Below are 25341 nucleotides of genomic sequence, written 5' to 3'. Positions count from 1 at the left end.
CTCCTTGACCTTAGAAACAGCTTGTGCCGTTTTAGTTGGCATTTTCTGTCATAGTTCTGCTCAGGGCAGAAAACAAAGCTCAGAAAAGTCAAGAACTTAAAAATAGGGTTTTATCTGAGACCTCATAATCTGAATAGGTGGCAGTACCAGCTCTCCCTATTAGAAAGGACATGTTCTAGGCCACGTAGTCCTGAACTACAATGTACTTCAAATCGCTTGAGCACTTACTAATGCTCACGAGCTCAGCAACAATATGTAAATTTGTTTTCACGACCTTTTAAAGAGTAAAATTGCATTTCAATGACAGTCTTCCATAATTAAAAAAGACAACACTGGTGAAATACAGTTTACACGATTAATATATTTTACTCAGTATGTACACAGTTCTCCAAACAAATTGGGTCATACAAAGGCAGTTTAAGAAGCGTAAAGTAACCACCTTATCAACAGTTACATGGGATACGTCTTAGCTGGTTTTGCTTCCTCCAGCTCAGCGTCCAACCAGCGGAATCTGCGGTGACGGCGCAGAGCTTCAATTGCTTTTTGTTCTAGAGATGTTGGTTGAATACCCAGGTCTTCCAAACCAGGAAGGTCAGGAAATGTCATGTCTGTTGTGTGAAACTTTAAAAAGACAGGGGAGGGGGGAGAAGAGGGAATTCACTTGATAGAATGAACAGCATTACACCCAATGCAATTATTCACATACTAAAAAAATTATTGTGTACTTGTACCTGCAGTCACCTTTTTTCTTTTACAGAAACAAAGTAGCATAAATCCACAGTACTAGAAACATTTAACACGCCTCAAAACAATTTTCTACAAATGGCAGCTCATGGGAGATTCTACTATAATTTCAAGGCTGCTGACATAAGACTGTTTCCCCCAAGAAAGAACCCCGCAATACAATACACTGCTGCATCCTGTAGTAGATCTGAAGACCTATTCAAACAGAAATGTAGACTCAGCCAACTGTGTGTCATTCCCAGTTCCTTGACTGATTTTGGCTCAGTGTTTTTGCTTGGGAGAAAGAAAAGATTCAATGTGGCCCTACAGAACTATGGCATAATTATACAAGGTATTGAGTACCCAGTGTACTTCAACAGGGGATACAGATATTCTGCATCTGGCAAAAAGTCCTTCAGGCTTCAGATTTAGATTCCTGCACACAGGAATAAATAGCAGTGAGACATGCAGAAAGTGTCTTCATTCTTCTCTCCATCAAGTATGTATTATCAGGAAGATTACTGCACTGCAACCACAAATTCAGGCCAAACTTGTAAGGACATATTTGAACTGCAATTATATACATTCTGCTTTGTCAAGAAAATGTATGTTGAATGATCACCTTTGGTAGGTTGTTTTTCTCTGTTCATGGTTTACAGTAGGGTCCTGTATAGGACAAATATTTAATTTTATTACCATATTTGCCACACATATGACATATATCTTAGAAAATGGAGATTTCTCTTATGCTATTATTCCTTGAAAGGTCTTAACTCAACCACACCTAATTTCATGTAGATTACTTAAGGATGAAAAGCTGGGAAAGTGGAACAATCAGACACAGAAATGACATGGAGAAACTCCCCTCTTACACTACCCATGCTACAGCTGAATTGCAGTAGTTTTAGTGATTGGGTAAAGGCATATTTTATGAAATGTAACTCTATAAACTACAAAGGCAGCTAGAAGTAAGGTTTTCAGGAGATGTTACATCTACATCCCGGGTCAACACAGCCAATAGAATTACAATGCCAACTCTCTCTAGCATGGGAGACGAGTCAGTGGTTTGGGGAAAAAAAGTTTTGCACTAGACCATGAATAAGCTTACCTCCTTTATTACACATACTGTCCACAGTTTTTCACAATTATTTCTGAACAGGATAGGTAACCATTTTATTTCACAGATGGAGAAATGTAAACATAGAAATTAATTGCTTACAGCTATTCAGTAAGCAGCTCTAAGTATAGGACCCAGTTCTCCCAGATTCACAGTAGTATTCTATCTCAAATTAATTTGGGACCATCAGGTCAAAATAGGCTATTGATATTGCACCATAACAAAAGGCATTAAAACTCCAACTCTGCAAAATAGTTGGGAGAGTACCTGAAACCTTCAGAGAGCAGCAAGCTTAGAGACTGTCAGAGTACACGACTATCTTTGCTAACCTACACATATGCCAACGGTTTTGACATTAATATTTGCTAAATCCTACTTTCTCCTCACTTGCAGTTGGTTTTTTGCAAGTTATTTCTCCACCCCCACTTAGGCACTCTGAGAAGTTAGGAATAAACATGAAGTTGCAATGTGTTCACGAGAAATGCACTCTAACGTTAAGCGAGGATTTGGACCGTATCCAGCCCTGTCAGTTCAACTTGAGTTGTTAAAAACACCATTATCTGGATGCTATAAGTGATTTTAATGCATCTAGAGGTACATAAACTCACTACTTACCTAGAAGTAGGGAGCACCCACCACGCCCCCCCATCACTTAGCTGCACATTGCACATCCAATCTCTACTTTGTGCTATTTTCAATAGCATGTGTTTTGGGGTAGGGGGGCAGAGGCACAGCAAGCATGTAGCCTTGACCACTTTTAACACTTAAGAAGGTTGGGCCCTTTCCGCACGCCCATCATGTTACTTCTTGCTACATAACCCTCTCACCAATTGTTTCAACAAATTTCTTGGAATGTACTTAGAGAAATATGTTAACTATTCTTCCCTCACCAATGCTACTGGAAAGACTACACCATAATGTTGCCTTTTAAAAAAACAATTCTGTTAGTCCATCTCTCTTACTAAGTCTTTGTAAGACTACACCAGAGGAATCTCCTATCCCCTTGGCACTGTAACAGGTCTGGACAAATAAGTTAAGAGCGAGATTGCGGAACAGTTGCTGCAGCAATTGGATGGCAGGAACCATAATCATTTCTGAAGAAGGTTATACATACACACACCCCTTTAAAAATTTAAATTTTTGTAGTATCCAAACAGTCTGAAAGCAATTTTTTCTAATCAAATTCTAGCCACTGAACTGACTGAAATAATTCACCACATGATGTACATGCATTTCAGCACTCCTTGAATGCAAAACTACAAGTGCAAGTTACAAATACACAGTGAAACATCTCCCAAGAAGAACTTGTGGATCATCCCACACTTACCCGGTCCACTTTGTCTCGTGTTATCCACGGTTCAAATGGATTAATCTCAAAGAATCTTGCAACTAAACTGCAATCAGAGAGAGTATTGCAAAAGTATAGTTGTTATCCAGATGCACAGAAGAAAACGAGAACTGGTAAAACTATTTCACACTTAATAGACAGTGAGCAAGAGCTTGTTCTGTAGCTGTTCTTGCAAGCTATGAATTCATTAAAGCAGTGAATGTGCCAGCCAGCAAGTTCTTAGTTGTGTTTCTGGTAACTTTAACTGTTTGCTACTGAATTATTCAATCTCCTGTTCTTTTACTTTGGAAGGGAATGGAGGAGCAGATATCTAGAAGTAAAAATGAGCGTTAGTGGGTGGGGAAAATAAACCTCCACATCCAATTACCCCCACACCAGAGACTTCAGTTTTGCCCCACTTTTCCTTCAAACTCTGTTCCCTAGCAGTGTAGGCAGTAATCCAATTAGTCACGAAGTTTGATTCAATGCCTCCATGAGAAAACATGCTTGCTGACAACTAAATGAGTTAACAGCCGTACAAACAATATGATGGAAACTGGAGCAATCTGCATCTATAAAAAGGATGAGGATTAGTATATTTGCAGTTTCCAGAAATGAAGTTTCCCTTGAGAGAAAGAAAATCTGGCAGAGGAAAGAAAATAACACTACAGCTCTTGCTCAGTGTTCTGGGACCAACAGTATTCAAGGTAGAACCTCTTACTGAAGTGCTCACCTGGGAGACTAGGGTGTTACTAAGTTACTGCACATAAACAGAACTAAGCTTATCCGCCTTTTATATGCACTCTTTTCTCAAAAATATGGAATACCACTTAGTTTAGCCCATAAAGAGAAGAGCGTACCATGGACTGCAGCAAATGTGAGTAAGACTAATAAGCACCCACATAGTTACTTTTTAACAAGCTGCTCTGTGTCAGCTGAGCCATGTTAACCTGATGCCTGTACAGCCCATTCAGAAACAGCCACAACAGTTTAAAAGGTTGTTTTAGCATTATTCATCATCAGTTACATGAATCCAATGTTGAGTCCTATTAGCAGATTGGTAGGAGGGTTCTAACACTGGTGACTGTTTTAGCTTATTAGTTTGCATTGTACTAACACCGAGGAGGACCAGCACCCCAAACATTAACAGATCTCAAGCATGCTGAGGGCAACTTCTGAAATGGCTTTTACTGTTTAAGGCAGCTCTTCAAAAGGATGTGGTTATGCCTTAAGGACTAGGCCCAGGCTCATATTTGTATTGCACTTTTTCATACACTATTACTCTGTAGCTGCATTTCAGCAAGTCAGCTTCTATCCTCAGTGCCCCGAGGCCAAAATGTACAGCTGCACAATCTCAGTGCGCACAGAGCCTTTGCAGTCCATCCACTGTAGTCAACTGAAGTGATGCTACAACTTTCCCTTCTTATCTCCCAATTCATTACCACCTTCTAAAGATGTTACTGGCCCCATATCACAGACAAAGAAATGCTTGCTCAGAACTGCACTGCTCAAATTCCCAGGCCAAGATCTCAGTACAAACTTACCTGCAACACTGGCTCAAATCAATACAAAGGACTGAACTAGAAGGTTAATCAGTATCGTCAATCAATACCCATACCCACCCTTAACCCAACTCTGCTTCCAGGGTAGCAGTGCTCACCAGACTGGAAGGACAGCTGAGAGTAGCAATATCTTAAGCTGCTGCAGAAGAATCTGTCAGAGCAACATATACACAGACTTTCCCTGTTGTACTATTAGAAGTTCATTTAGTTTGCTACTGATTTGTCTCTACTTAGGACCTTTTGCTGCTTCTTGAATCTGCAAAGCCATTCAATGACTCTGGAATAAACAGTTATGCTAAGTTTATTACAAGTACACCTTCCATTCACTAGCTCATCAGATGCAGGCCTCTGCCTGAGCAGAAGACTCAAAGCTAGCTAACGAGTACCTAAGGTAAGCCAGTTTCTGCAATCCTACCACGTTAAATAACAACTGGCAATATTAAATAACAAGTGCAACAGTTATTTATGCTTCTGTGCCACCTGGTAGATCCCAAGTTCTTAGTGAAGGAAGGGTCCCACTTACCGGTAGAGAGGACGTGGAAGCGGATAGGGAAGAAAGGTTCGAAAGCAAACCGCGTAGATGTATTCTACCATGTCATACAGGAGGTATCGGTTAGGTCTGAAAGAAAAAGTAACAAACATTATAGGTAACTAGATATACTTAAGTATTTGCAGCAAGAGACAAAAATTTTAAAGCCCTCCACCCCCAAGCCTACCAAGGGCCTGTTTTCTTCAATCTAAATGATTTGCCAGATTTGTCATTTTCCTCACAAGAGGGGAACAAATTTTGGCTCTCCAGATTCTGTACTGTTTGAAATAAAGAAGGATGAAGTTAGCAAAACCTATCATCTGACATCAGCGATGGTAATGGTGTAAGTCACAAATTGAAAAACTGTTTTGCCACTGCATTGGGTGCTGGTGCCCAGGCACTGGGAGCGGTGGCTGCAGAGACAGCCTCTGTGGAGAGGCTGGGGCTGCCCCGTGCCTGGCATGGCCAGCTCCAGCGGATCCACCGCAGGGCACAGCTGAGCCGCTCAGACAAGATGGAGGCACCTCTGGGAAAACTTATTGAAGGAAGGAGAAAAATGCCACACGGGCAGAGATGAGGGAGGGAAAAAGTGTGAGAAACAGCCCTGCAGACACTAAGGTGAGAGCAGGAGGAGGTGTTCCAGGCACCCGAGCAGAGATTCCCCTGCAGCTCATGGAGCGCCCACGGTGGAGCAAGTTTATCCTGAAGGACTGCAGCCCGTGGAAGGGCCCATGCTGGAGCAGGGGAACAGTGTGAAAAGGAAGGAGTGGCAGAGAGGAGCTGCTATAGACTGACCCCATAACACGCTGTTCCCCATCTCCCTGCACTGCTCGGGGAGAGAGGGTAGAAGAGTCGTGAGTGAAGGAGTGAAGTTGAGCCTGGAAAAAGGGTGGAGGGTAGAAGGTGTTGTTTTATTCTTTTTGTCTTTATTTCACACCATTCAAATCTATTTTAATTGACAGTAAATTAAATTAATTTTTCTCAAGTCGAGCCTGTTTGGCCCATGACAGTAACCGGTAAGCAATCTCCCCATCTTTATCTCAAGCCATAAGCTTTTCATACTATTTCTTCCCGCTGTCCTGTTGAGGAGGAGGAGTGAGCAGCTGGGTGGGCATCTGGCTATTGGCCAAGGCTAACCCACCGCAATCATACTGAATTAAGTGTATTCTGTGTACTTTCAAAGCACACCTTTAACGTGCCTCCTCCATGCTGACTCAAATTCTGAACACAAGATTTTCAGCACTGAGACAGGACTGAATTTGTACAAGCCCATTTGGCACTTTGTAATAGAAGGAAGCCAGAAAGCAAATGGTAAAATTAAGAAAGGTTTGTTAACAAGACATCCCATCTTTGGTAGCAAATGGCTGCAAGGAAATTAATTCACGTGCCTTTGCTCAACAAAGAACATACTGTTCTCTTCTCTAAAGCAAAAGGAAGAAACTAAGACAAATTCCCCCAAAAGAACGCATTCCCCATCTCAAGACAGAAGGAAGGAAGCAGTCAGTCCCCTGCACACCTGCAGTCATTTAAGAGAAACATATACCATTGAGAGTTCCTATGCCTTTCTTGTTCAGACTTTGCCTTAGCGTTTTAACAGGCTATCTTTATAGATGGCTCAGACTGAAACAGATACCTTGGCTTTCAAGACAATTTACCGGTATTCCAAAACATTTTGAAAATCTTCACAACAACACATAAGAGCACGCTGCTGAGCACCAGTGTGTCACTTGGTGTTTCAACCTTCAAAATTACATCCTGCTGATCATGATCAAAGGAGCAATGAACACACCAAAAGTGTGTGTCTCCTAATGATTTACTATACTTTTCAGCTAATGCAGAGACCCCAGTGACATGACAATCATCTTGAGACTGATTACTTCACAGGTAGGGGCCTTCTAAAAATAAGACTCTGTAGGCTTTCTTCATCTTCAGTCTCCTTTTTTTTTTTTTTAATAGAAGACACTGAATTACTGTTGCAATCTAAACCCCCACAAAATGAAAACATGCTAGAGTAAGATTGTCTAAGAATACAAAACTTCACACAGTCCAAAAATCCAAGACTGTGATACAAAGAACATGAATTTCAGGTTGATAAACCCAAGGTCTCAAAGATATCAGGTTTTGAGGTTGCATGCACAAAAACTGAGCCTTCAATTAACATGGTCTTCAGAAAGAACAGCAATGCTAATAACCACAAACAAAATTTGTTGGTAAATACCGGAAAAAAAAGACAGAACTCCAAATTACTACTACTTTAGTTTGTGAAAGAAAATTAGGGCAAAACGTTCTAATGGATATACTCAAAGGCAGGTCAGCATATTTGGGAGAATTCAAAAGAATTCAACACTCAAAACTCCCTACCAACTTCATACAAGTGGCTGGATTATAGAATTTGAGAGCAATCTCCATGTATGAAGTTACAGTAAAGGACTACCATCAAAAACAAGATAGTAAGTTTTCTTCTGTTAATAGAACTTACAAGAGAAACACAGCAAAAAGTGGTAATGTCAAATTTACTTACTCAGCTGAGAAAAAACAAACAAACTTTGTTTTCATTAGTTATTGGCTTTTTTTGTTTACCAAATTTTTTGCCCTTACACTCTAACATCCTCATGCCTATCCAAAAGTAGTGTAAGCCAATTTCACTTTTATCCTCATATGTAAGAGCCATGTAACAACGTATACTATAGCCAAACTTAAAAATGTGAAAATAAATACTGTTTGGTCCTTCACAAATTACCAAATATTAAAAATACGACTTCACCAAGAATAGAATCACATTGAAGTATCACTACATTAACCACAGTACCAGCAGACAGCAAGCTCTAGAGAATATTAGCAACAAAGACAGAAGATTTAACAAGTGGATGAAGCAAAACCAATCCCATGGGGAACAGGTAAAAAAGCCATAACAAATCTTCAGTCATTCAGAAATAGCAATGACACCACTAGCTGTCATAGTTAAAACTCTATTCCACCATATAGTAGGAAGGAAAAAAAAGAAAACAAAACACCACAAAACCAAGACCACAGAAATAGAATGCTCTTCTACAAAATTAGTATTTTAAACTCAAACTGGTAACTCCTTCAAAAAAAAATAAAAAAAGCATCTCATACAGCTTTAGTCAAGGGTTATGCTACAGAGGTCCTTTGGTTTTGCAACACTGATTTGGATCTTTGGTTTAGATCAGCATTTATTCAAAGTCTTTTCAGTCATTGTTATGTGCCTGAAACTGTATTCCCTGCAGTGAGAGCCTGGCATCCTTGCCTGAATTCCTGCCTCTGAAACCTGGGCACTGAACTCCTGGCCTTCTGTAAATTGCCAAAAAACGAGACTTTGAAACTGTAAGAATACATTCAAAGTTGAGCCAATTGCCCTTCCATTTGGCTGCAAATAGTGTTCTATTTTGTGTGCAGTTCTCAATTTCTCCTGCAGTTGGAGCAGCTGCTTCTGCTGAGACAGTGATGAAACTAAAAACAGGCACATCTCCATCCTTTTGTGGCAGGCAGTTTTGGATACATATTGACCCACCTTCAAGTTTGCCCACGAGAGATAAAATAGTCACTCAAAATCTTAATTTTGTCACATTTTGTGGTTTTGCATTAGTTGTGTCCATCTGACACCTACACATCTATTCTCTTTGATAAAAAAAGTGGTTTTGAATAGCTGTCTAGCATTTGTTTCCACTCGTTCTTTAGTGTGATGCTTCATGTCATCGCAGTGATCTGAAAGCAACTTCAAGTTACTTAGTAACCTTATTGTTGCTGTTAGTAGTCCTTTCAGACCCTTGGTAGCTTTGTTCTCTTATTTTGCTAGTTTTTGAGCAAAAGTTCCTCAGCATGATCGGGAAGAAGTTGAAGACCTGCTTGCTGCCTTTTCCAGAACACCAGCACACAGCATAGCTAGCCTAGCTGTCAGGATAACATCTTCCTCAACAGCTCAGTTACAGCATTGAAGAAAGCGACATCACACGATTAAAAGACGCACCAGCAATGATCTCTGCACTACAGGAATAAAGAGCTGTCACTGCAACAGCGTCACAAAACGAACATGGAAAAAACAATGTAATCTCAGATAAGCCTTTGCAAAATCCAGACACTATGCACATTTTCAGTGTATAAAGGGGGGAAGACAGAGATGCGCAGGCAACAGAAAAAAAAAGAGAGCTGTTCAGCATCATTTGTATCTTGACTAATTAGCAACTGTTTTCTTCATCAATTAATCTAATGTTCCTATTACCACCTATATTGGATGAATACCAGTTCCAGTACTATGTTACAGTATCAAAACATGGATCCACTACCTTGGCATTTGGCACGTTGCTTATTCTTAATGCTAATAACCTATTTGACTTGGAGCTTTTGTACACAAAATATTCCAAGAGATGCACTGTCTCTATCCATTCTCATTCCAGGTGGTTTTCACACAGCTTTAGCAGAATTTTCTCCAAATCTATGTTGTCTAGCATGTTTCCCAAGATTGCCTATTTCTTTGTGTGCACATACATAACATTAAATGCAAAGGGGCCCAAACTAGGATTTTCAGAGTACTCACAATAACAGCTTGAGTCATTTTTCCTCCCAAAAAGGAGGTGGAATTTATTGCAGCTCAAACTGTGTGCATGGATGGAGAAATTAAATGTACTGTGCAGCATGCCAAAAAATGACACCAAAAAGAAGTACTTCAGTTAATTAGAATCAGAAAAGTAACCTACCCAGCCAAGGCGTATGTTTTTCCTTTAGCATCAGGATCCTTAATTGCATTAATAATTGCCTTTGCTACATCAACCACCTGTGAGAAACAAATTCAGACAATTACCAATAGAAAATAGGAATGCACGCACACACTCCTATTTCAGAAGTGATTTACCGGGTGAAAAGAAAAAAACCGCACACACACACAAACAGAGGATTTGGGATTGTCTTGTTTCATTGAAAACTTACATATACCGGTTGCTTCACTGTTTTTTTGCCCAGAGAAATAAGAGGCACACCACCAAACCAGCGCATGTCTGACAAAGACACATACATAACTTGAGAATAAAATCTGTGAATCCTTTCAGTAAGCAAATAACCAATACATTTTGCACTACGCTGAGTGTGGATCTCTTCTGAAAACTTACTTAACTTTAAAAAAAAAAAAAAAAAAAAGCATTGGGAATAATTACTATCCAATTCCAGTAGTGCTGTTTTCAATGCACATTTAGTTTTCTTATTAACAACAAAGGAAGGCTGTATTTACTGTTTACTTAGAGTGATTCAGAGATATCTCAACTTTGCAAGATAGAAACAGATTCCACTCTTTCCTGTCTAGCAATTTTGCTGGCAATACATCAGAGTCATTACTGTTCCTTCTGAGCCCAGAACAACTCAGGTCGATTTTCACATTCGAGCATTACCAACTTGAAAAACTACCTTCAGGGTAAACTACTTTGAGGGTTAAGATGACCAGACCTTAGCTCAGAACAATCTAAATAAAAAAAACAATAGTACCCATCCCCCCTCAAAAAAAAAAATCAAACAATAACTAGATTCAGAAAGAATTCAGTCATGAGATGAAAATTTATTATGTTTCCCATTACACACCTCCAGCTAACAAAACACACTTCTGATAAACACATACCTCTCTGCTTTTCAAAAGCAAATCCCATTTTCCCTTGTTCTCTACAGACAGGTATAGAAATCATACATGATTTTATTATTTCAAGAGTACATACTTGCATAATGATTGAGAAATCGGTCCTCTCTCCCAAACATCTCAGAGGGCTTCAAAATTATAGCATCTGGAAATTCTTCCCTCACCACGTTCTCTCCAACAGCCTATCATTCGATTAAAATGAACACACTTATTACATCCATTCTGAAAGACCAGAAGAGGATGCCTCTTCAGAACTTAATGCATCCTGACTAAAGCACTGAAAGAAATGACACCATCAGTAGCACAAAAATTATTTATATCTGAGCCATTTGATCTTTGAGATGCTATGCTAAGATAAAGGTCTCACAGAACATCCCAAAAGTCCCATAAACACGTAGATCATTTCTTCTATTTGAGATACAATACAGTCTCAGTAGTGAAGCGACACAAATTTAAAGAGACAAAGTTCAAAAAGGAAGAAGCCTAACCTAAATACTTCTCTTGCTTACATCAGACCAGAGCTTGAAAGAAAACAGAAGGTTTACATAACACCTACTACATTATCAGAACACTCCAAGAACTGCTTAAGTACAGTTAGAAATTTCAGTGGCAGCTATCCACTTTCCACATAGGACTGGCCAATACAGTAAGGCCTAACTATCCTACAGAGTTGTTACACATTGAGACCTACCAAATTTTAACCCTGGTTTTAAAAACCCTTTATACTAAAGACAAGGCAGAGTACAGTGAGCTCAAACAAAACAAAAATAGCTGAAACAGGGACAATAATAAAAGAGAAAAACCAATAATAGAAAAATTATACCTCCTAATAAGGAAAAAAAAAAATAGGATACCAAATGTACTTTTTTTTTTTTTTTGTACAAGAGCAGGTAACAATCCCAAACCAAGGGCCTGTAATCCTGATACTCATCTGTCTTTGCAGCATTCATTTTGGTATCAGCCACTTACTTTGCTAGGTCATTCCAGCCTTAGATGTTAGGCCTGATATTGGATCCCAAGCCATCAAACTAGTTCCTCTTTCTTAATGACAGCAATTTTAGATGCAAAGATATTCAGGGACAGAAGAAAGAAAGTTTTCAGCAATACAAGATCTACTTCCCTTCAAAGCACATGAAATACTAAGAGGGATTTCTAGCTCCAATAAGCACAGTAACCCAAAAAATCCTAAACTGCAGAAAACATTCCATAATAAATTCATGCACTGATTTCCTTCAAACACACCCAGTTGGCAGGGGGGTGGGGTCAGGGGATGGGGGGGACCAACAACAACAACAACAACAACAACAACAACAAAGTAGGCTCTCAGAACATATATTCAAAAGGACTGCAGACTTACTTTACTCCTGAGGTATTTGGAGGGACTCTTCATGCTAGCATTCAGGTGAGAGATATGAATGAGTGTTTCCACACCAGCTTCCCTAGTTATCTGCGCAATACTTTTAGGAATATTTACAAATTCATCTTCAAAACTGAAGTTTCTAAAACAAGGCAAAAGACAAGTTTTACTTTAAGAGGCATCAACAGTGGCTGCCTACCAACCAAATAGCAATCATTACGCATTACTTGAATATATTTCAAAAACCTATCTTGATGCTACTTGTTAGAAACAAAGTTTCCTTTCACGAGGAACTGTTCATAAAATAAAAACTAGAGGCAAGTGAAATGCAACAGCAAGCTTCAATTACAGCTTTAGTACTGTCTGCTTTTTCACCTGTTAAGATTAAATCAGTATGAAAAATCCTCTTGCCCACTTGTCTGTGACAAACAGAAAACTCTTCCCAAGTGAAAACAGATTTTTTTTTTTTCTTTAAAGAGAAGTGCTGCATCTTGAAATCCGAGCAAAGCTGTCTTTTTATACCACCTGTTCAAAATTTGACTTGATTTGATGCACTCAATTACACTATAAAGGAGCTCAAAAACTCTGAGCAGCCTAAGTTCGGGCAGATGCTAGGCATTGGGGAAGTGGACAAAACAAGACCAAAGAACACACAGGTGCTTATGCAAATGGAAAATTTTACATTGACAGAACAGTTAGAACCATTTCATAGCAGCTGTGAGGGACTTCAAGGAGAAGCATGCAGAAAGAACTACTCCACTCACTTATATGGCATTCAAGGGGCCTAAATTAGGGGGTTCAACTGTAATCTAGTTTGGCATCTGATCAAGAACAATTCAGAAGCTCTGTCTCCAAGCAGAACTGACACTATAGGCTGGCAACAATCCCAAAATTGTTTCCAACTATCCCAAGACTGCAAGAAAGAGAACTGGCTTCTTGGGTCTTTATATTGTCCTTGTAAGCACCCCGCTCCATCTTTTCCATTTGCTCTGGGTAACAAACATCTTGTCCAAATGCCTCTCTCTGTCCTTATCTACTCCCACAGCTCTTCAGATCCCACTGGAGTCTAAAGAAAGCCTTAAAAATAAAAAGTTATTTTTGACCCTTCAATAACTAATCTGATCCTGGGAACCATCACTCCTGTTCTACTCACAAAAATAGATTTTAGAAACACACAAGAACGAACAACATCCCTCCTGTAACTATGGAGTTTTTAAACAACATTGTATACACAGATGAGACTGTACACTAATGTTAGGCAAGGAGGAAAGTACTTAATGGCAGGCTTTACTTTTTTTGAGTGATCTCTACTTCTAATTTTACTTTTTTTTTTTCCCTCCTTAAGTTTTTCATAGACTTCAGGATGATTACAATAGTTAGTCTAACCTCATGTTTAACAGACAATAGAATTTTATCTCAGGGTTCCAGCACCACCATTGATACCAACGTGTATAAAACACATGATAAGAACATTTGTGCAATACAGTGGTAAGTTTTGGAACATCCCAAATTCTTTAACATGTACAGAGACTCCTCTGCTGCCCAATCTGTTGAAACTGACCAGTGACAAGGTTTGGGGTGTTTTAACTAGAAACTCTTCACTATCATCCTCACACTTCCTTTCAATAACAAAGAAACCCTCCCTTATATAAATCATACTTTCTACATGAGTCCAGAAATTTTAAAGGGGAAGTACATGAAATACGTATCTGAAAGAAACAAAGACTACACTGTCCTTGGGCCAACCATACAGACTTTCTTTTCTTACCGCACTCCCACGTTACAAAGAAATTTCTTCTGTTTTGACAGCAATAAGCGTTTGAACTCCTACATCCATAATTTAGTAACAGCAGAAAACAATCCTGACAGGTTGGTTTGTGTTTTTTTACCTATATCCCAAAGTCTGACGAAGATATAAAAAGAACCAAAAACCTTGTCAGGTGCACAAGACCTAAGTTAATTTAGGTTTGGTGGGCTTCTTCCCCAATAAACTATGTTATAGACTCCAACAGTGGGACAAGGAGCTAAGTGACTATCAGAAAAAGAAAGTACCTCTACGAGTTTGAATGCGAAATCAAAGTGTCTCCCAGAAGTTATGTATGATACTTGACTAGGCAAGAAACAGCTGAAATAGTATGTCTGTTGGCAAGCATCTATTTTGGGAAAAATAATTGTACAATTTGAGACTACTAATTCTATTCTATTAATACAATTTGACTACTAATTCTACAATTTGAACGTCAAACAGCTCTTCACAAAAAAAAGAGCAACAAAGGCATTAGGCTTGTAAACATAGATGAAACTGATATCTACATTTGTTTCTGCCTATCATGATAGTAAAATTAGGTACTTTATAAAAGCAAATCACACGACTAATGACTTTTTGTCTGGCAGCTCTGCACAAGGCTTTAAATAAAGTGGACGTAATTGCATGCACACGCACACAAAAATGAGGCTATTACAGGTATTTTTAACCTAAAATAAATATGTTGTTTTTTTTTTTTTTTAAATGGATTTCAAAAAGGAACTATTTTTAAAAATTATTACAAAAAATGCTTATGTAACTAATACTGTCTGTGCCAAAATTCTATCAAGGAATGACGTTATTAATCATAATCTTAGGGACTCTCCATTAGCTATTCCTGTTTATTAACATTTACCAGAGAATAGGAAAAGCTTGATCATAGCTTATTCTAGTAGGCTATAATTCATCACTATGCCAAAGCAGCAGGACAAAAGCCCACTTCTGTAATAATGTAAATATGAGCTCACAGAAACTGGTGAGCCTCTGTCAGCTATAGGAAGGCACCCATGAAACACCTGTAACGTGTATGAAACCAGCACATTGAACCCTCTGACAGAAGAAAAGCTGTACACTAGAAAATTATAGAAAGAATGCACTTTTCAAGAGCAGATCATAACCAGGACTCTAGTTAACCACTTAAAGAAATGGAAAAAATTTTATATACAAAATTTCAGTTTTGCCTTTTCATGGAAGCCAAGAATAATGTATACTGTACACATACTGTAAAACATGGCTACAATGTCCAATACCTGGTGCAAAACTATCTATATAGGGGGGAAAAAAAAAGGAAAATTACTTTGTTTCCCATTCCTTTCCAACAAGATTAATGACCACATTGCTGTGTTCCACGGCTCTTCGGATAGAGTCTTTGTCCTTACAGTCCCACTCCTGTAACCAGAACATCAAATGGGACAAAGATGAGATAATGTGTAAATAGGCATAATCAAAGAAAGCTCTTTCACACCATTTCCATTTAGAGGCTAAACAATAGCTGGAGTTCTGACTTTGAGAATGATTAACAGACTTCCTTGTATAGCAATGGTATTGTATTTGATCTAAAGCCAAAGCAAAAAAGACTTACTAAGAAGAGAAGTTGCCCCAGGTCGCCCATTGGCCGCAGATACATGAGGTCATACTGATCACAGCGATAGGGTATGATTACTTGAGATCCAATGCGACCTAAGTGTTCAAAAAAAAAGTTTCATTTATCTCAAACTACTACATAAAGTTATGTAGATGAACTTCTGAATATACAAAACTTCCTTTTTTTCCCTGGCATTAAAGCACAACAAATACACATAGATATCTTGAATAGTTATCTGCAAAGCTACAAGTAGAACAGAAGTAAGTTTTTGAACCTACATCATTGGAATTCTTAAGCAGGGACTTACTTGAGTATCTGGGCCTGTAAGACAAAACATAGAAGCTTGCAAGAAGCTTGTTAACAACAACAAAAAAATTTTAAAAAAAGTCAGAGTGTGCTATAAACATAGTACAATACCTAAAAATGTGTCATATCTATGCATATTTGCATTTTTTAAGTTGCATGGAATGAAGGAAAAAAAAAAGCAAGACTTATTTTCTAAAACTTAAATTCAAAAGGGCAATTCTAAAGAATTCCAATTAAACTCCTGCAAACATTTTAGTAAAATGCACTAATAAGGCCAAAAACAGAAGAATCAAATACATGCTGTACCTCTCCTCAGATCTGCTTGTTACAGACTGAAAAACAGTACTTGAAGGAGAATGACTTATTTTAACAACTTTAACAATCTTTAAAAGCTTCTAAATTTCCTAGATTAAAGCAGTTTTTACTAATTGTCACATCTTGGCACTTTAGCAGACCAAACGCTATGAGAGTATCACAAAAAACACTTTTAAAATCCAAAGTGCCAGAGATTTCTAGATCCTGCAGCTTGAAGAAAAACTAGAGTTCCATTAAACACAATTTTTTTTTTTTAATTGGTACTCTTGGGGAACATTACCTAAACGGTTGACAACATATCGTCCTAGGAAACCTGTAGCCCCAAAGACAGTGGCTACGATGCCACTAACAGAGGATCGTCCACTTCTTCCATGAGGGATCACAGCATGATGAACTTGGTGGTGCTGCTGCAACACAGATGGTGCTACAGCTAACACAGAAACACCAGGGCCTACAACACAAAACGAGAGAGAGCATGTGATACAAGCTAAAAGTTAGCAGTGACAACACATAATGTTATTTTTCTCACTACAAATACATTTTCTCTAATCTCCCTCAGCAAAATTTCCCATGTTAAGACTCCTGACAGGCTATTTCACAGACATCTGGATAGGTCAGAGGACAGCAGGTTTGAGGGACCTGTTGATCAAAGTCAAAGACCAAACTAAGATACAAATGGAGCAGACTAAGGTTATTGGTTCCTAAACAGCAAGTAAAGCTTAACTGGCTAGCATTAGGACTTGATGTATAAGGTGAAGCACAGAGGTTAAGCAAATAAAGAATACTTGGTACAGGCAGGTCCCACCTGAGTACATCCACATTCTGCTTCCAGATCTGGGAACTGTGTGACAAATGACCTCAGAATCACTCCATATGCAATTAACCAGACATTTTACCTCAGTCTAAATATAGCAGACCCAAATGTTGGAAGAGGCAGCAATCTTCCTATATCATAGCTCTGGAGTGAAGGGAAATGAAGAGATGCAAAGAGCCAGATCCATGATGCATAGAATATTGCCTCAAAGCTGTTCCTCTTCTCAAGGAGCTATGAAAACTTGAAAGCCACAGAAATAGGACATCACTAGGATATTGACATAAATTGACAAGGTAGCTCCAATAGGGAGTTTGAAAAGAAGAAACATATGTCCTCTCCAACCAAGTTAGCCAAAAAGCAAGAAATAAACTGCTTGTAAGAGATTTTTGAAATTAGAAGTGTTTAGTGTTACTACATGTCCATGCTCATAAAAAGAAAGGAACAGATGAAATATAGAGTGCATAAACACACTCAGACATCTGGCTGTTGACAAAAGCAGACCATAAGAGCTGTCATTGGAAAACTAACTTGAGGATATAACAGAAATCCAGTAACTGACCTTCCAACTTTTAGTAAGTCATGGCCATAAGCATTTTCTGGATAAGAATAAGCAAGTTTAATCTTCCCCCTATAAATCTAAGTAGCAAGAATCATAACAAAAACAAGATTAGTATTAGATATCAGAATGACGGATGCATTAGGAAGCAACAAAAAAAATCCCACTTGTAGACTAAAGGAGTAAGTCTTATCCTGATATGGTTAGGTATTACCAGTTACACAGTGGCACTGATGCTGTAGCCATGATGTTAAGAAGATCAAAAGGACAAGGTACGTTTGGACATAAATTATATTTTGTTAGATCAGCTGACAGAATTCAAACCAGAAAATCCAGCAAGATTTCAGTGCCTGAAGGAGGCGCTTCTCTACCCAAAAGTTTGTCTATCCCTCCTCTCTCCATACCCCACAAATTGGAATAGTAAAAGATACCACATCTCCAATTTTGTCCTGAACAGTAGCTTGACACCCACTTAACTAAATAAAGCAATCACACATATACACTTGTACTTATCAAATTAATACACTATGCCTAAAAACTGTACTCCAATTGGCTGATAGAAACAGGACAAAATAAGATATTACCTACACAAACTTCAAGTAGGTATATGACTTCCTAAAAAGCAACTCTCCCACAAAATAGGTCCAAGCTCAGGAACAGTTAAACTGGGCATGGTATCTGTCTTAAAGTGACAGATATGTAGGGCCTCTCCATTACTGAAGCACAGATCTTGAAACTAATAATGAGAAAGAAGGAAAATACACTCTATGATAAGGACCCATTAAAAAAAAAAAAAACAAACGCAAAAAAAACACCACCACAAAAAAAACCAAACAAAAACACACAAAAAAAAAAATCAATCACACTGTTTGTCTAAGAGCTGCTGGAGTTTAACAGAAGTACACACTCATGTAGCATCCAATTAATGTCTAAAAACTTGACATGCAGTTTTAAAAGTGACACAATGTGTTCATATTAAACTTTATAATACCTCAAACTGAAATTTTAAGGAACATGCCAACTCATCACTGCCACATTCACCACTTATCTTCACTCTCTCCTTCTTCTATCATCCAGTTAATTTAACATTGCCCTCTAAAATCTTTGTGTATACTTCTGTGGAATTACAGTGAAGGTGAGGACAGTCATTTCAATGGATTTCCAATACAGCACATCTTAAAACACATTACCACGCTATCCTTACAGTGCTGACACAGACAACACAAACATACAGCCCATACCCTAGGTTTTTCCATGCAAAACTGTTGGAGCAGGGTGGTTGGGGTTTTTTTTTTTCCCCTTTATTCTTTTAAAGAACAATAGAACAAACTTGCAAATGAAATCAGCAGTGTATGCTGAATACTTTGTACAATGTAATGGGTAGCTATGTAATGGGTACCTGGAGAGTGCAGATTAACCAAGCTCAGTACAAGTGCAAGCATAAAGGATAATACTGAGGGAGACAGTTGGATGATCTTGTTAACTTCATTCTTGTAGTGTTCTAATAACAAAGGGTTTGTTATTTATTTTTTAGGATAAGCAGACTCACAGAAAAATGACTGGGTTCTTTATAACCAGCAGGATTCCTTCAAGTATGCAAAAAAGCTACATGGTATGCTGAGATGGTGAAAGAGAAAGCTTGATGACCTATACTCCTCAGTACTTTGTTTACATACACTTCTTTTTCTAAGGGTTTGTAAAAAAATAAAATATTTACAGAATATTAATATTTACAGAATTAACACTATCTCTGTTACTTTCAGATAAGAACACATTTCAGTCCTTACAATATAAAACCCACAAGCAACAAGATTTCAGCCCACTGTGAGCACCTGTTGAAAAAAGTATTATACAGATCGACCCATGTAAGAATGACAAGAAAGTTAATCTGAAAAAAATTATACACGTCTTTTGTGGCTATTTTGTGGCTTTTTTGCTGTTATTTCTGCAAAAAATATCGGTGACAGGCTCTTCATGATGCTAAGACTGTCACACTAACAAGTAACATCCAATTACTGTTTTGTATTCTCCCATCTTTGTGTATACACCTGTTGTTGCTTGCCTTACACTGTGAGGTCTTTAGCGGTGTACATCTTGTCTTGTTCCATAACTGTACAAGATCTGTCACAAATTATCACTATCTATGGCTACATGCCCAATTACTACTCTATTATAAAAAAAAGTTGAGATTTAAGGGTATCCATGAGACTCAAAAGAAAGCAGGCTAGAGATCCTCACACTGATTCACAACCAGTAAAGCACCTTCCACATGGTGTGGAGCCCTATCAAAATGCAGCATTTAGTAAGTCTGAACAACGTAACTTAACAGAGCCATACAGTTTTCACAGCCCATGTTAACACCTACAGACTGAGCAGCACTGCTTAAAGCTCTGCGCTCCCACGTAACACAGACTTGCACAGAGATTCTTTCCCAGGGCAGTAGGATTTCATCTTCTTCGCTAACCAGAATCTATTTGTCACTGGAAGTTTATTTTTACAATCCATATTTGAAGCAGTTTATGGATGCTGGTTTGCATTAAACCTCAGATGCCCACAGTAAACCAGAACAATTTTTTGAAAAGACACATTGCTCCAATTAAAAGCATGTTAAGTCCCCTCCTCACCTTTATCAACCAACAAAACCTGGTTGCCATCTCCCACTTTACTCAACAGAGGCGCAAGCACATGTTGAATCAGTTTAACTAAAAATCGGTTCCATTTTGGTGGCAAAGGCACAAATACAAGCTTTAAATGTAATTTTGGTACACAAGCGTGCTTATAGACCATGGCCAAAACGTCAAGGTCACCTAAGAAATAGTAAAAGGAATCCAAACGTTTAGCCTACCGGGTAGCATTTCATCTGCTGAGATTTTGACAGTCCCAGCGAGACAAACCAACCGCAGGGCCACACCGCTAGCCTGAGCTAGTCCCATGCAGCCCCGTGGGCTACAAACCCCCGTTCCCTAAAGAGAAGGCACGCAAGCAGTCATTTTCGCCAGCCGCTTTTCAGACGCTGCCCGGCGAGCTCCCCCACCCAGCCCTACTCCGAGGCCCCGCGGTGAGAGAAGGGAGGCCCGCGGGCTGGCGGCTGCCGCAACACCGTGCAGGCTCGGGCAGAGAGCTGAGGGGCAGCCTGCCTCCCCGCGGGGAGAAGCGGCGGCCCGGCACCAGCCCCTCGGCGGCGGTGACACTCACCTGCCCTTCGCAGAAAGAGGCCGCGGGGAGCCCGAGAGCAGCGAGCTACGGCCGCCATCTTGCCCTACCCACCAACCCCCGCGGCGGACGGCATGCGGACAGGGTCAAACCTCTGCCCCGCTGCGTGCGCAGGCGTCGCCCGCCGGGCGGGAGGGAGGAGTGCGCCTGCGCAAAGCCGCCTGCGTGTAGAGGGGACTCGCTCCGTGCCTCCTCCCCGCCGGGGAGGGGGGGGGCGGGGCTGCGGCACGTGCGGCTCCCGCCCACCCCGCGGCTGAGGGGAGGCGGCGCGCGCGGCCGGGGCTCCCCTCATGGCGGCTCGTCCCTCCCCGGCGCCTCAGCGGGGCCGCCGGCAGTCCGAGCCCCTGGCTGCTGCCGGGCTGGTGGGCTGGAGGCTGGGCGGCCGGTGGGGGACGAGGGAGGCCGGGCGGTGAGCTCCGTGGCAGGGTGTGGTGGACGGGCTGGGGCCGACCGGGGAAGGACGCTTGAGGCCGTAGACGCGCAGCTCTGGAGGGTGGGACGGAGGTTTGGAAGCACCCGAGAGAGGGATTTCAGAGGGAGGGTGAGCCCCCAGCGCTTGTAGGTGCATTTGAAAACCCCGAGCTTGAAATACTTACTAGGGAACTGCTGTTTGACAGGTCCTTGCGCCTGCTTCCGAGTGCCTGTCTGGTGGGAGACGAGCCAAGTCCAACAATTAAATGACAGTCACTTTGCCCATTACCGAACTGGACTGATTGAAAACATTTTCAGTAACTCATTACTTACGGCTTGAGTTACCTGGCCTCGTTAAATTGGCCTTAAATGAGGATTAAACAATTTTATGATCTCAGGCACGCAACCACTCTAAAATGCCTAACTCCCTCTGTCATCTCAGACCTTCAACATTTCACCGAGACTTTTTCCCCTAAGCAAGTGCTGCTGTGAATGTTGCATCACGATCACACACAGGGCACTCTAAATCTGCCACTCGCACTATTATAGCCTCGTTTTTCCCATGGGTTCCCATTGCTTTTTGGTCTGCATTGAATACAAATGGCCGTTCTTTTGTAACCTGGCTTACACCACTGTAGCTGGTGCTCATATTCACCAAAAAGTTTTTAAAACATCAGCACAGTAAAAGGCAGAACAGTCAGGGAATATTTCCGGTGATTTGGACAGATTCCAAAATACTCAATTCTAACTCAACTTCTGTTCTGACGCAAATCCAAATGGCAGTTCTGCCAGAGCCGTGGCATAGCAGGTGATTTGGGGTTTGGGGCAAAAATCTGGATGCTCTGTGAACTCTGGCCACCTCCAGTTCTCAGCCACAGCACACTTTTTTTCTTTGATGTGTAAGCCAGGTGCACACCGAACTAAACGGGCTCATCCCTTTTTCCTGGCAGCTGGGAACCACAGCAACAGGTCCCCTCCACCTCCCACCTCCAAACTCCCTACCCACCACTGCTCTTTCCACCTTCGTCATGCCCGATGGTCTCACCACAGCTTTTCTGAGCGGCCCAGCCTGCCTCAATGCCTTCGGGAAATCCAGTTTGTACAGTTGTGCTTAGATACGGTGCAAAAAAGCTGATGCTCACAATCTACAAATGTAATGGGTGCTCATGAAAAGGGGTGCGAACATACCAAGCAGAACTGGGTACCGAGCGTCATTTAAGAAATGACACACAGCTACATGAAAGTGTCTGCCCGATTCCTGCATCTCACGTGCACATCTTGAATCCAAGTCAGAGCCTCTTGCTGTGGGGACTTGACCCTTAATTCTTCTGTACAGTGACATAAATGTCCATGGGAAGTGAATTTATAACAAATTCTAAGCTTGGATTAGAAGGAGAAGGATGAATTAAGGCTAAGGCAAAGGACTGTAAATCAGGAGATGTGTCTTCTGCTCCAAGCTTGCCACCTCCTGATATTAGGAGAGATGAACCAGAACTCTGTGGTTTCCACTCTCCATTTTTAAAAGAATGTTTTCCTATTTCAGCAGTGCTGTTGTACGGATAGGATGTGCTAGTTGACAAGAGATGCTTATGTCTTACGGTGATGTAATCATAAAAAAAAGCACTAAGGTAATGGACACATCCAACTTGTTACAGCTCCAATTACAAGCTAACTAGGTTAAATGTTCAATTTACAGGGAGCTGAATTTGATTTTAAAAACCATTTGGAACATCATATTGCCAACTAAGGACTATCTCACTGTATTTGAATCACAGGGAAGTTAGAGCCAAACATCTAAAAGCAGCCTCGGGGCTACTGATCACCTAAAACGTGTGAGGATTTATTAAGAGTCCTGTGCAGAGTGTTTCTGGCATCTCTCAGCTCTCCCACATTGGGGAATGGCAGGATAGCTGCAAATGCTGACTTTAAGGGCTGGCAGGTATGAATGGCATGCCTCAGTTTCCACACAGCCCTGTACCCTCGGTCTCCTCGTGGCCTTACTGTTGTTATGGAAATACTGATGTCACTCTGTTTTCTGGCTGGAGCAAGATAAGCAGGAGACCAAAGAGCCTGTCTGGTGAGAATGGTGGAACAGCTTAGTTATAAAACCGTCCTTTGAAAGCTCCCTGGGCCCAACAAACACACCGGTGCTGCTGAGGTAGAAAAGTCCAATCAATTCTTCAGATTATTCAGTGCATGTAAGGGATAAATAAGAACATGAGTTAATGCCTGGAGACCCCATTTGCTTTCTGATTTCACCATCCTTTGAATTCATCTGGGTGTTTCAGTGGTTTAAGAAACCCCTCTGGACTGCTCGCTTCTGAGACTTCCCCTCGCCATAGTCTCCCTTGTCCCTAACATGGCTTTTTCGAGACGTGTGTGAAGAACAGCCGGCAGACATTCTCCTTTCTCTGAAAACTCCTTCTTCCTTTTCTGCTGGGTTTCTCTGTCGAGGTGTTTCGGTGGCTTAGGCCAACAGTCAGGAGGGGTGCAGGGTGGAAGGCAGGAAGCACCTCTGCTCTGTACATGCTATGTTGCACCTACTTCGTGGTATTTTGCATGTTTCATTTGCTAACTCCTTGAGCCGTGTTTGATTTGTAAGATGCTATGTAATTTCACCTAGGTGTTAACTTCTCATGCTGCAATCGAAGCACCCCGTGAATCAGAATGAAAGTCATTTCTGAGTGCAAGAAAACAGACATATGCTGCAGAGATCTTTGTGTGATAGGTTGTTTCCTGTGATGCTACTTATGAATTTGACAAAGCTAGACTATATACTGTAGATGGCAGAAGGGGATCACAGCATTGCCAGTGGATCAAGCACAGGGTTAGCACTCAGGAGACCAAGGGTGTTTTCCCGGTTTTGCTGCTGGTCTGCTCCATGTCATATAGAAGTCACGTCACACTGTCACATCTCAGCTTCCCCATCCATAACATGGAATAATGATGCCTACTTTGTGAAACACTTAGAAATATACTAACGAAAAGCAGTGCATTAGAATAAAGTATTGATATCATTGTTATTGGTTAACTTTACTTCCTATAGGTAGCATATTTTTAAGGTAATATCCCAACCCTTCAGCTTCCTCTGTTTATATAGAATTATAACTTTTATAACACCTGGGGTTTTTTAAAATTTTTTTTAGTAGTGTGATACTGGTTTTGTTTCCTTTATCCTTGTAACAGTGGTAACCTAAGTTATCCCAGCCTCCCCACAAATTGTTTTTCTTATAATATACAATAAATAACTTCTTTGAAAAAAAAAATGTGATCATCTCGCGTGAAGACATACATAAACAAAATATTTTAGTGCTGACAGTAAAAGCTTGTTCTTAGATAAACTAAAAGGTACAGCGGGTTAAATTCAGGGTTGGTTGAAATTGATGTTACACCTGCACATGGGCCCTCTGAGGCAGAAGTCTCACAGGAAGAGAAAGGTGAGGGCACACAGCGACCACATCTCCTGGAACTCAGAGCAAGGTACAGAGGGAGCACGGGGTGCCCACAGCGTTGTTATGCCACCAGTGTGAATTTCTGGCTACATTTTGCTCCAGTGGTAACCCCAGGGAAACAGTAAGCACCTACATGCTTTGTTCCTCCAGTAGATCTTGGATGTAAGCTAAGGGTTGGTTGATACTTGCGCTCCCCTGGATCCCACTTGGCACATCTGACCCAGTGTCAGAGTCCAATACTCTCTAATTAGGTGCTTTTAGGTATTCCACACTTGGGGGGGTGGGGTGTGGGGTGTTAATGTTGGATACCAGATTTACTTACCTGAAATCATTTGACATTACATGGGATTTTGATTTAGCAGAACAATACGCCAATGTACATAAATCACAATACAAATACAAATTACACTTGGCAGACTATAGCAGTTGCAGTAGACAGCTGACTCACAATACAAATGTGTTTCTCATCATGGGTGTCTATAATACGCTTACTGTCATGATGGTGAGCATCCTCTGCTGCTGGGAAGTAATACATGGTTTGAAGCCAGCTCAGGTGCGGGACAAGGAAGACTATCATGAGAAGTCTCAGAAGTGAATAGTCTAGAACCATTTCAAAGAGGTTTCTCATGTAT

At 40.5% G+C, this 25341-nt stretch overlaps 1 protein-coding gene across 1 annotated transcript; it reads right to left on the bottom strand.

Moving 5' to 3' along the window:
• Positions 1 to 341: 341 nt before the first annotated feature.
• On the bottom strand, positions 342 to 20951 carry NDUFA9 (NADH:ubiquinone oxidoreductase subunit A9). The gene is made up of 11 exons (XM_075051659.1): positions 20829 to 20951; positions 16544 to 16714; positions 15640 to 15737; positions 15355 to 15446; positions 12254 to 12395; positions 10976 to 11078; positions 10203 to 10270; positions 9974 to 10050; positions 5253 to 5348; positions 3168 to 3234; positions 342 to 621 (listed from the first exon to the last, which is right to left on the bottom strand). Exons 1-11 carry the CDS (start codon positions 20884 to 20886, stop codon positions 451 to 453), a joined length of 1143 nt encoding a protein of 380 aa, XP_074907760.1. The 5' UTR covers positions 20887 to 20951; the 3' UTR covers positions 342 to 450.
• Between the last annotated feature and the right edge of the window lie 4390 nt (positions 20952 to 25341).

The sequence above is a fragment of the Buteo buteo genome, chromosome 19 (assembly GCF_964188355.1).
Source record: "Buteo buteo chromosome 19, bButBut1.hap1.1, whole genome shotgun sequence".
NCBI lineage: Eukaryota > Metazoa > Chordata > Aves > Accipitriformes > Accipitridae > Buteo > Buteo buteo.
Note: the sequence above shows the minus strand (reverse complement) of the source record. Positions and strands in the feature narration are given on the sequence as shown.

Bases quoted from the DNA above. Each gene is read 5' to 3' on its own strand.
- NDUFA9 (XM_075051659.1), bottom strand. From the start codon at position 20,886: ATGGCGGCCGTAGCTCGCTGCTCTCGGGCTCCCCGCGGCCTCTTTCTG. The intron at 11,079-12,253 runs GTAAGTCTGCAG...ATCGAATGATAG, and splicing joins CCAAATACCTCAGGAGTAAA to GCTGTTGGAGAGAACGTGGT. The intron at 10,051-10,202 runs GTAAGTTTTCAA...TGTTTCTCACAG, and splicing joins CAGTGAAGCAACCGGTATAT to GTGGTTGATGTAGCAAAGGC.